This window comes from Vidua chalybeata, chromosome 19 (genome assembly GCF_026979565.1).
Source record: "Vidua chalybeata isolate OUT-0048 chromosome 19, bVidCha1 merged haplotype, whole genome shotgun sequence".
NCBI classification, from domain to species: Eukaryota; Metazoa; Chordata; class Aves; order Passeriformes; family Viduidae; genus Vidua; species Vidua chalybeata.
Window position 1 is genome coordinate 4,598,036 of NC_071548.1, and position 11,022 is coordinate 4,609,057.

Consider the following 11,022-nt stretch of genomic DNA (forward strand, 5'->3'; position numbering starts at 1 on the left):
ACCCAGCTGCCTGCCTGTGCTGTGCCTCCTCAGACAGATGTTATTCAGGTAGCTCCTGCCCTTTCTGAACCCCTGACCTTCTCTTCCTCAGCCTGGTGTAGCAAATGCCTGAAAACAGCAGTTTTGACAGGCTCGTCCAGCCCAGAGCTGGACCACGGTGTGAGTTCCAGTCTTGACCACTGCACCTGACTGTTTTTATGTGTCTGACCGTGCAGGCTCACAGTGCCAACACAAGAGCCCTCCCTGCAGAAACCTTCCTCCTGCTGTCAAATCTCAAATGTCTGTGGAAATCTGAAGTCTTGTACTTGCTGTTTTTAACCTCTGCCAGATCCAAGAGCCTCCGGAGGCTGGCAGGCGCCGGGCAGTGTTTTTATACATAAGCAAAGCTCTGCTGACTTGTGTTTCATGGAGTGTTGAGTCTGCTGGATACACACCCTGACATTCACCAGAAGGAGCTGGATTCCATCTTTCTGGATCTGTTTCTGACACTGCAGCAGTCTGATATTAATTTCTTTCTTGAGGAGAGTGTGTGGAATTCATGCTGAGCTGTAAAACATGTTTTATTGCAGCTGATCCCAGGGCAAGGCAATTCACCCAGAACGGTCACAGGGAAAGGCAGGAGAGGGGAGGGGGAGCTTTGCCTGCAGCTTTACTGAAGCACCTGAGCTTTTAGTGTGCAGGAGCTGAAATCCTCCCTGAGCTGATGCTTTTGTGCCAACCAGAGCCTAAAGAAAAGGCATGAGATCGTTCCAAGGGTCTGGGATAGGGCCACATCCTATTTTCCAGAGGCTCTGGGAATGCCTCTGCATGGTCCCCACCAAAAAAGGCCTTTCTGGGCTTTGCTGTCAGCCTGTTGCCCCAGGAGAGCAGTACCAGACCAGGGCTGGGGGGCAGATGCAGCCAGAGATGGGATGTAAAATATCCTGCTCCCTCCGGGTCACTCCATTACCAGCACTAGGAGCTGACTGCATTGTTTCTGTCCCAGAGATGCCCTGGCTGCATCTGGAGGAAGGAATGGGGATAGGAGCTTGCTGGGGGCTGAGAGCTGGGCTTGGTGATATCTGTGCAGTGAGGAGGAGCTGGAGGTGGTGATTCCTTGGGTGAACAGGTAACTTCTGCTGCTCCCCGGTGGGAATCAAGACTCTCATTTCCCTGAGTTAAAGGGAAACCTGAGCCACCTGGTCCCTGTTCCCTAAATCCAGCCTCCCACTCAGCTTGGCTGCAAGCGTTCCCTCACTGTGCCTCTCTGCACAGGGGATGAATGTGGGGAGCCAGAGCTGCTTTGGGAGCAGCAGCACGTTTTTTCCTGAGCCACCCCTTGCTCAGGGTGGGAGCGGGGGAGCCTCCAGGCTGAGCTTGTGTCCAACACTGTGCAGTGCCAGGGGAGGGCTCCGTGTGCTCCCTGGCTTTTTATGGTAAGGAATGTGTTTGCAACACGTTAATTAAGAGCGACCATGGTGGCCAGCACAGCCTGACCCTCTCACAGCTGAGCCCTTCATGCCCCTCAGAGAGCTGAGAGTGCAGCCTGGAGTCATGCTGAGACCATGGCAAGGGGCTACAGATGGGGCTGAACCCCCTCTGCCTCCCCTTTTGCTTCCCCCAAGGCTCCTGTGGGGTCTGACACCCTTCCCTCACCTCCTGTTCTGCTCTGACACAGGGAATGTGTCTCTAATACCCAAGGTTTTGGGGCCAGAGCCCCATTTCTCCCTTGTTTATTTTTTACCTGCCCAGCACCCATGCTGGGGGCTGTGCTGGGGTCTGGGGGTGCTATCTGCTGCCTCCTCAGACTGGGGAGCAAATTTGGCAGAGTAAGTATTTGAAAACAAATCCACAAACCAAAATAACTTCTCTGACCCTAGTGATAAATCTGTGTGGAAAGCTCACTAGAAAGCTCACACTGAGGTTTCAGCCAAGGGTCCCTCATCTCCCTGCCCACTCTTGGGCTTGATGGGAGCTCAGTTTAGCCTATTCATTTTTCACTTCCAGTTAAATATGCTTTTAGTAAATTTTGACTGGAACATAGGGACTTGCAGTGCTCTTAATTTAAGATAAAACCTCCCAAGGGAATGGACCAGGAGCCCATTTCTCTCAGCTGGGAGCATGGTGAGTGTGAGCAGATCCTGATGCTGTTGTCTTTTCCATCTGGACCTGATATGCTCTGTTATTTGAGGGAGGAAGTAGCTTCTAAAATACGGTTTTGTGTTGGCAGCCTAACCTTGTGTTTGCCCTTGGAGGGCTCATCAAGGCAGGGGCTGGGTGTGAGGGCGATGGTTTCCTCCTCAGAAGAGTAGGGACAATGTCAGATAAGCTGGAGGGGGCTTTTTTTCTAATTCTGAATTTGTAGTAAACAGTGTAATGATCTGGCCCAGGCTTCACTCTTACAGCCTGCAGCCAAGTGAGGCTCAACTGATGGGTGAAGATGCATAAAATGAAGAGGGGTGTTGGATGTGTCACAACACATCTTGCTGTCTGACCATTACCAAGCCCCTCTCTGCTCCTGTGGAGGGTGAGAGCATGTGAGCCATGTGCATGTCAGAGGGGATTTGGGGGTGCTGGAGGCAGCACTGAGGTGCAGCCCCCCAGGCTGGGAGCTGTGCAGAGCCTGCCCCCAGCCTGCTGTCACCCTTTGGGACCTCATTGCTGACCAGTGACCAGAAATAAGCAGGTGCCAGTGGTGCCCATGGCCTGGGAGAGGGGTCACAGTGATGCTTTGGGCTGGGAGCTGAGTTAGGGGTGTCCTGGGACGTGTCTTCAAAGGGGTCATAGCTTGGCTGGGCAGCTCTAGAGCTGTTAGCAGGGTAGGGCAGGGTCAACCATGGGCTTGGGAAGCTGTTGGAAAGGCTGGGGTGGGATGGATGGGGGAGCAGAATCAGTGTCTCTGACAGGGGGCATGGGGATATTGCACCCCATGCCATGCCAGCACAGGGACCTGTGCCCTTGGGCAGTGCAGAGATGGTGGGCCAACATCTCTATCCCCAAGGTGAGTAGATTGAACCCCTCAGTGTGTGTGGGATTCATTGGAGGCAGATCCTGTGGCTCTCAGAGCAGAGGTAGATGAGGGCATGAGGAAAGTAAGGCTTTTAGCTGTGTTTGTGCAGCTGCTTCAATGTTTTCCCTGGCTGTGAAGGGTTGAGCAGGGAGATAAATGCAGATGTAATTAATGGAGCTGCTTATATGCTGCTCTCTGTGACTTATGCTGGGAACAGGACTAGACTAAATATCACCATTACTGATAGGAGGAGGTGGCCAATTTATGGCCCTCTCTGTGGGGAGAGGAAGATCTGGTTATAATAACACTCAGCAGGGGAAAAGAAATGTTTTACAGTCAAAAGCTTCTCAAGAAAAAAGGCCAAGCACTGGGGCTGGGTGGAGGAGGGCTGTGTCAGGACCAGACCCCCAGGGAGAGCAAGGGTCCTGTACGGAAATACGCACCCCAGTCCTGAAGAGCTCTGCCATGGGGATTCACAACAGTGAAATCTGTGCAGACAGAATTAGATCCCCTGTAATGGCAGTTTATAGAGACCTGACTTTCATGGGGGGCTGTTTGGGTTCACAGCTGGGAATTGTAGGGATGCACAGCACAGCTCAAACCGGCTCCCTTGCACTTTGGCCACCACCTCTGGCTGTGCTCTGCCACGGGGTTTTCAAAAGGGTGACTTGATCCTGGTCCTGTGACGCTCTTCTGGTAAACAAAAGGAAGGATTTCACTTCCAGCCCTTGGCTGGTGGCAGTCACAGGGCTCAGGCACCCGTGGAGCCTTTGCAGGGTTAAGAGGTGGGAGAGGGAATCACAGCAGCCTCTTGTGGGCAGCTGCACTCAGCGGGTGCGGTGACATTCCGCAGTGCCCCGCTCCAGGGATGTGCTCGGGCATCACCCATATCCTCCATCCCCCCTCAGCTTCCCTGCATCCAGCAGGGCCCACCACCCCCCAGCCTCTCCTCCGCTGAAGCTGTGGGGCTTCCCAAAGGAGCTGGACACAGCAGGTGGGATGGAGGGGCTTTATTGAGGCTTCCCTGGCTTGCTGGGGCACCCCCAGGTCTCACACAGCCCTGGCTGTCCCACCTCAGGGAAGCAGTGTCAGTGCCCTGCTTGTCCCCACGAGCACCTTGCCTGCTGGAGATGCTGAGCTGTCCCCAGGCTGTCCAAATGCATTAAAATCCTTTCCCTGGCGTGGGTCCATGGCTGTGCTTCCCTGGCAAACAACCTCCCTCCCCTTGGTCCTTGGTGACCTTCTGCGCTTCACTCCTGGATTTTCCTACCTGAGCTGGCTTTGTGCCCAGTGCTGCCCCAGGATGCAGCTCCTAAACCAGGATACAAACAAACCACATTTTCCAAATGTCCCTTAAAAATGTACCCACAAGCTCCAGGTGCTGTGCTGGTTGGAGGGGCCAGAGCTTTTCACAGGCTCTGGGTGTAGATGCAACAGGGAGTAAGTCCATCCATGACAGAGGAACAGGTGCTTACACATGGCAGTGGATTTTTGGGTTTGATCTCTCTGCTCTCAGCAGGTGCTTGGTGGAAGCAAATCCTGTCCTTGGTTGGTTCTTGGCTGAGTTTGTATCAGCAGCATCACGGTTATGATATCTGGATGCATTTGAATGAAAAGTGTTCAACTGGACACATTTCAACCCAAAACGTAGCCCAGCCCCAGGCCTGCAATGCTGCAGGAGACTGCAAAGCCGTGAGGTGGGAGCTGCTAGCTGACATTGAAGGTGACAGAGGAGCCATCTGCTTCCTGCTGCTGCCCCTCCAGTCCTGCCTCCCCCCAGGGCTGTGCGGGGACCCTGCAGCGCGCGGCCGAGCGGCCAGGCAGGGCTTGGCTCAGCTGGGTCACCTCGCTGAGCTCTGCCTCCAGCGTGCTGACCGTGTTGGTGGCCTGGGCCGCGTGCACCTTGTGCACTGCCTTCTTGCGCAGGAGGCAGCTGAAGATCTTCTTGAAGCCCTTGCGGAAGTGTTTGGAGACCAGGGCGTAGACGATGGGATTCACGCAGGAGTTGGCGTAGGAGATGACGTGCGAGAGGATGCGGAGCACGTACGTGGAGTGGTTGAGGGGGAAGTACCCGAACCACACACAGAGAATGACCAGGTGATGGGGCAGCCAGCAGAGGCAGAACAGGACAGCCACAATGATGATCATCCTGGTGACCTTCCTCTTGGCCTTCTTGGACTCCGACATGTCTTGGAGAGGGTCCACGGACCGCCACAGGTAGCGAATAGTCCGCACGTAAGTGAGGCTCAGGATGAGCACGGGGATGATGTAGCTGAAGATGAAGGTGCAGATGTCCATGATCTTGCGCTGGGAGATCTCCCAGATGGGGTGGCAGACAGTCAGGTTAGCCAGCTGGAACTCCTGGTAGTAGCTGAGGTAAGGGCCCGAGAAGATGAAGGAGAGCCCCCAGATGAGACAAATGGCCAGGAGGGCGTTCCTGGGTGTCCTCAGCTCCCTGGAGTGCAGGGGGTATCGTATGGCCAAATACCTGCACGGGAAAGGGAGAGGGACATGCTGCAGTGCTGGGGAGAGCACAGAGAGAGCATCGCCAGGAGCAGGTTGGACAGAGGGCAGAAATGATGGATTTGAGCTTTCCAGGGCAGTTAGTCACACAGCTGATTCCCTGGTGCTTCTTAGGGACCCTGCAGCACAAAGGACTGAGGAAAATTCTCCCCCTGACCCTGTCCCATCACCCTCTGCTCTTGGCAGTGGTTGTGGGGACAATGGGGATGGTCCCATTCTGTCCCTCCCCTAATCCAACAGACCCTCACTTCACCATCAGTGTCTGGCACAAGTGATTGGAGCAGTGAGGATACAAAGGCAGGAGTAAGTGCCCGGGATCCCCAGACACAGCATTCCTTGTACTGGCACACGTGAGAGCACCTCACCCCTTTTCAGTTCTGTAATTAGCTGGTCCCTTAATTACACCCAGATCTGAGGCTTGTGCAAGCCCTCCCTTGCTCAACACATCTATTCCCTCTGCTCTGTGGGATACAGGGGGAGAGGCAACCCCTGGATGTGTTTTAGCTCCTGGGGGTGCCCTCAGCAGCCAGTGCAGGGCTGTGCTGGGATGGCAGGACACATCCAGCCGGGATCCAGGGCCTCCCAGGGGACTGGCACATGGACTTTCCACATCCCACCTCGCAGGGTTTGGGCACTGAGTGGAGCAGCACCAGGAAAAGGGGGTGCAAGGAGACTGCAGCGGGGAGCGCACCAGGGATGCACGGGAAGGGGGAGAACGGTGAAAGGGGAGCACGGAGAGCGCACGGGAGCCGCACGGGAGCTCGCGGCCTCTCACTTGCTGCAGGGTCATAACTCACCGGCCCTTGCAGAGGCAGGGACTGAGGTAAAGCACAGGCAGGAGCACCAGGCTTCCCAGGAAAACCCACCCTGGAACGGGCTGGATAACCACTGGGACAAGGGACAGCAACAGGACAGAAAGAGGCTTTTTGCTAATACAAGGGGAGGATAGGAAAATCAGTGTCTCAGCTCAAACATCCCAGTTTTTTCTCCTCAAGGTCTGCCTGCTTTGCCAGGGGCTCTTGGGAGGGTAGGGGCTGTCTTCATACATCCCAGGAAGAGCCAAAGCTGCACAGGGACTGAGCTTTGCTTCTTTCTCATTTTTCATTCCCACTTCACTGCCAGGGCCTGTGGCCAAATTCCAGTCCTACAGCTTTGGGGTCTGAAAGCTTCCTCCAGCTGGGCACTGGGGCCAGGGATCCCCATCCAGCCCTCTGCAGCACCAGCTCTTTGCACTTCCTTGCATGCATCAACTGGGAAATGCTCCTTGATTCCCCCAGGAGCCCCGGGAGACCACAGCAGTCAGGATTTAGCTCCAGGGGAATTTGCCCCCTCCCTGCTCTGGTGGGATCCAGAGAAAGGGGAACCTCAGGATGCAGGCAGCCCCCCCATTCCCTTTCTTACCTGTCGAGGGAGACGGTGGCCAGGGTGAAGCTGCTGGCGTACATGGTGAGGTAGATGAAGAAGTGCACGGCCTTGCACATGAAGGGCCCGAACACCCATCCCTCCAGGGTGTAGATGGTGGCTTGGAAGGGGACGCAGAAGAGGATGAAGCAGAGGTCGGCCACCCCCAGGTTGAGGATGAAGAGGTTGGTTGTGCTCTTCACCTGCCCGTTGTGCAGCAGCACGGCCAGGACCAGGCTGTTGCCCACGGTGCCCACGAGGAAGATGATGAGGTACACGAGTGGGATGATCACGGACTCGGGCTGCCAGCCCCCCCCAGAGCCCGCCAGCGAGCCGTTCATGGCCGGGAGTGCACGGCCAGGGGCTAGAGGGGGCAGCGTGCGTGGAGAAGGCACCGGAGGGACACACAGGGTGAGGGGGTTCACAGGGAAATCAGTGTGGGGTGCACCAGGGATTGCACGGGAAAGGGGGTGCAGGGAGAGCACGCTGGGGAGCACAGAAGGGATGCACGGGAAAAGGGGGTGCAAGGAGACTGCAGCGGGGAGCGCACCAGGGATGCACGGGAAGGGGGAGAACGGTGAAAGGGGAGCACGGAGAGCGCACGGGAGCCGCACGGGAGAGGGGGTGCATGGGGAGCGTGCGGGGGTCCCGCCGGGGCGCACGGGGAGCCGGCGGGGGTGCGGGAGAGATGCGGGGGAGCCGGGCGCCCTTCACCTCCTCCGGGTCTGCGGGAGCCCGCGGGCGCTCGGGGCGGCTCCGGCGGGGCGGCTCCGCGCTCCGTGCGCCGGCGGAGCGGGGGGGCCCGGGGGGCTCCGGGGCGCGGCTGCCGCCCGGCCCCGCGCATCGCGCCCCGGGGAGGGGATGCCGACCCCGCTCCCCTCGGGGAGCTGAGGGGCTCGGGCCGGGCCGGGTTTGCCCTGGGGTGGGGGTGAAATGTCAGTCACTGCTGTTACCCCTCCGGAGGGGCTGGGGCAGCCGGGCTGGGCACCCCAAAGGGAGCTGGGCACCCAAAGGGAGGCGTCTGCGGGGGTTTTCTTATCGCCTCCCTCTTTAGTAGTCACTGAAAGAGCGTTTGTTCAGCTCCAGGGGCTGCAGGGCTGGTTTTTAGGAATGGGGGTCCTCTGCCTGCGAATGTGTCCACATTGTCCAGCGGGCATCTGAATCCTCGCACCAAAACACCCGAGCTGAGCCCAGGTTTTCAGGAGAAACTGAATTTCTCCCCACGGCTGGGAGAGGAGCGTGATACATTGCAGCGAGAACAAATCTTTTTCGTGTCGTGTCTTCTTCCTGCAAAATTGCCTTTTTGGTCCCGCACAGATGGAAGCCTTGGGACCGGCCGGTGCAATCAGCTCTCCAAGGACTCTTGGTCTGACCCCACCCCAGCCTGCCTTGTTTTGCTTCTGTGGAGAGAGAAATACTTAATGCATCAATTACTCCTGTAACTAACTCAGTCCACAGCTTCTCTGTTCTCTTAATAGGCGTTCAGAGCTGAGCCCGCCGTGCTGGGAGCTCTGGGGACACTCACAGCCCTGTGACACGGCCACCACAGCACACGGGGCCCTTTCCACCCTCGGCTGCCCACCAGGAGCCCCACAAAGCCAGCTCCCGTTTGGAGGTGAGCAGACCCCTTTGGGGTGAGGATGCTCCGTGTTCCTGATGACATCCCACAGGGGAAAGCAGGCAATTAGGAGCAGCACAGAGGAAAATCGGCCACCCCGCAGGGCTCAAGGAGCTGCTGAGACACGGAGCGCAGCTCTGCCTTCCTCTCCTGATCCCAGACCACCCGCATGTCCCCAGGAAGCCACTCCCGTGCCACATCCCCGGCCACGACCATAGGGATTGCTAGGAAACTCGTGGGAAAGCCTGGCCCCAGGGAGGTTTCACCCTGTGGGCCCTGCCCTGTGTCCTCAGATACCACAGGGGGTTTGGATTTTGGTACTGGTGGTGTCTTTGGTCAGCCGGCAGAGAGGCTGGGTCCACCCTTATGCTGCAGAGTAAGATTATTAAAAAAAAAAAAAAAAAAAAAAAAAAAAAAAAAAAAACCCAAAAACAAAACCAAAAAACCTAACAAGACAAAAACAAACAAACAAACAAACAAAAAAAAACAAACAAAAAAAAAACCACCAGGGAGAACACTCAGTTTCTTCCCAAATAGCAGTAAAACTCGAAAGTAGCAGGATAAAAATAAATAGCAGCAAAATATATTCTTGTCCTGAGACCCAGATGAGTTATTTGGGCAGGTGTGCAGGAGGATGATCCAGATCCCCAAAAGCAAGATCCTCTGGCCAAAATCAATAGGAAAAGGCCAAAATCAATAGGAAAGGGCACGCTGTGGGGCTGGCAGGCCTTGCAGGCTGCAGGGCTGGCTGGCAGAGGGATGTGAGTGCCTTTAACTCTGTGGAATTGTTCTCTGCAGCAGTCCCTGTGACACCAAAGGCAGCTCAGCCTCGCTGCAAGGCTCCCCTCAAGCTCTGCAGGTTTGTGTGACCCTCCTGCCCCTGTTCTCCTGCACAGAACCAGCTGTGCAGGGGGAATTCACACACCCAGGCAGTGGCTGATGGCTTTATCCCCCATTTCGATTCCAGAGGAATAGAGGAGCAGCAAAGTTTTGTGCCAGTGTGCAAGAAAGGTGATGTGGCAGAAATGTTCCTGTGCCACACCTGCTGGCTGTCCTGACACTGGAATAGGTCCTTTGGGGTGCTTTTTGGCCATCTGAGGGTGGGTGCTGCCGTGCCAGCCTAAGCCAAGCCTGTCTGAACTGCCACAGCTGCAAGAGAGGAGCTGTTGTTTGTAAAATAGGCTTTAATTGCTGTGCCTGCTTAGTTCAGCATCCTCCTGGAGCACGGTTTGTTTCAGATAGGGAATGAATCCCTGGGAGATGCATTTGGAGCCTGGAGCAGTTTAAAAGATGTGCACAGAATGCTGCCACTTGAGGACATGGTTGATTTTTATTTCTTTTTTTTTTTTGAGATTTGCTGTCTGTGAAAAGAAAGAAGTTTGAAATCAGGAATATCAGGTCACAGCTGAGCCCTTGGAAGGGGAGAGGAGCCGAATTGCTTCTGGTAGTGAGACAGCAAAGTGCAGCCAGGCAGGCAGAGCCCAAGGCTGGCAAAGTTGGGTCTGGGGGCATGAGCAGCTCCTGGAGCAGTTTATATCCATAAACCCTTATAAGGGTTTATGTAAATATTACCATTAGGTGCTCAAATAAATTTGGTGTTTGTCCCGAATGAGGAATTCAACCCCACGTGAAAAGGACCTGGTCGAAAGTGCTTACACCACGAAATAGCTCCGGGATGAGGCGAGAAAACGGCAGTCTCTTCTTTCCCGGGTGCACAGCCCGAAGAGTTTTGTTTTCAGTGCTTAGCCCGGGGGAATTTAAAGCCCCTCTCCCCAAGGGCTGCCCAGAGCAGCAAGCTCGCAGTGTCCCGGGAAGAGGCAAAGGGATGGAGGGAGAGGCTCCCCCGGGACTGCCGCAGCAGCAGCGGCATCGCCAGGTGTGGGGTCATCCTGGGGGGGGGTCACGGTGGAGGGCTGACCTGGGGGCTGATTTTGGGTCAGTTCTGGGGCGGGTGGGGCTGATTTTGGGCTCAGCATTGGGGGGCGGCCCTGGGGCAGAGCGCTGGGACGGAGCTGGGGGCTCAGTCCGGGGTGGATGAGCGGGACACGGGCAGGAGGCCGCCGGGACCCCCCAGTCCCGATCCCCTGTCCTGGATCCCCTAGTCCCAATCGCTGTCCCGGATCCCGATCCTGGTTCCCAATCCCTGTCCCGGATCCCCCCAGTCCCGATCCCCTTCCCAGATCCCCGATCCCAATCCCTGCTCCTGATTCTGATCCCTGTCCCTGATCCCGATCCCTGTTCCCGATTCCCGATCCCTGTCCCGGGTTCCCGATCCCTGTCCTGGATTCCGATCCCGGATCCCTGTTCCCGATTCCCGATCTCTGTCCCGGTTTCCCGATCCCTGTCCTGGATCCCGATCCCGGATCCCCGATCCCTGTTCCCGATCCCTGTCCCGGGTTCCCCATCCCTGTCCTGGATCCCGATCCCAGATCCCCGATCCCTGTTCCCGATCCCTGTCCCGGGTTCCCCATCCCTGTCCTGGATCCCGATC

At 56.4% G+C, this 11,022-nt stretch overlaps 1 protein-coding gene across 1 annotated transcript; it reads right to left on the bottom strand.

Moving 5' to 3' along the window:
• Nucleotides 1-4,038: 4,038 nt before the first annotated feature.
• Nucleotides 4,039-7,346, bottom strand: GALR2 (galanin receptor 2). The gene is made up of 2 exons (XM_053960368.1): nt 6,914-7,346; nt 4,039-5,477 (listed from the first exon to the last, which is right to left on the bottom strand). Exons 1-2 carry the CDS (start codon nt 7,252-7,254, stop codon nt 4,697-4,699), a joined length of 1,122 nt encoding a protein of 373 aa, XP_053816343.1. The 5' UTR covers nt 7,255-7,346; the 3' UTR covers nt 4,039-4,696.
• Between the last annotated feature and the right edge of the window lie 3,676 nt (nt 7,347-11,022).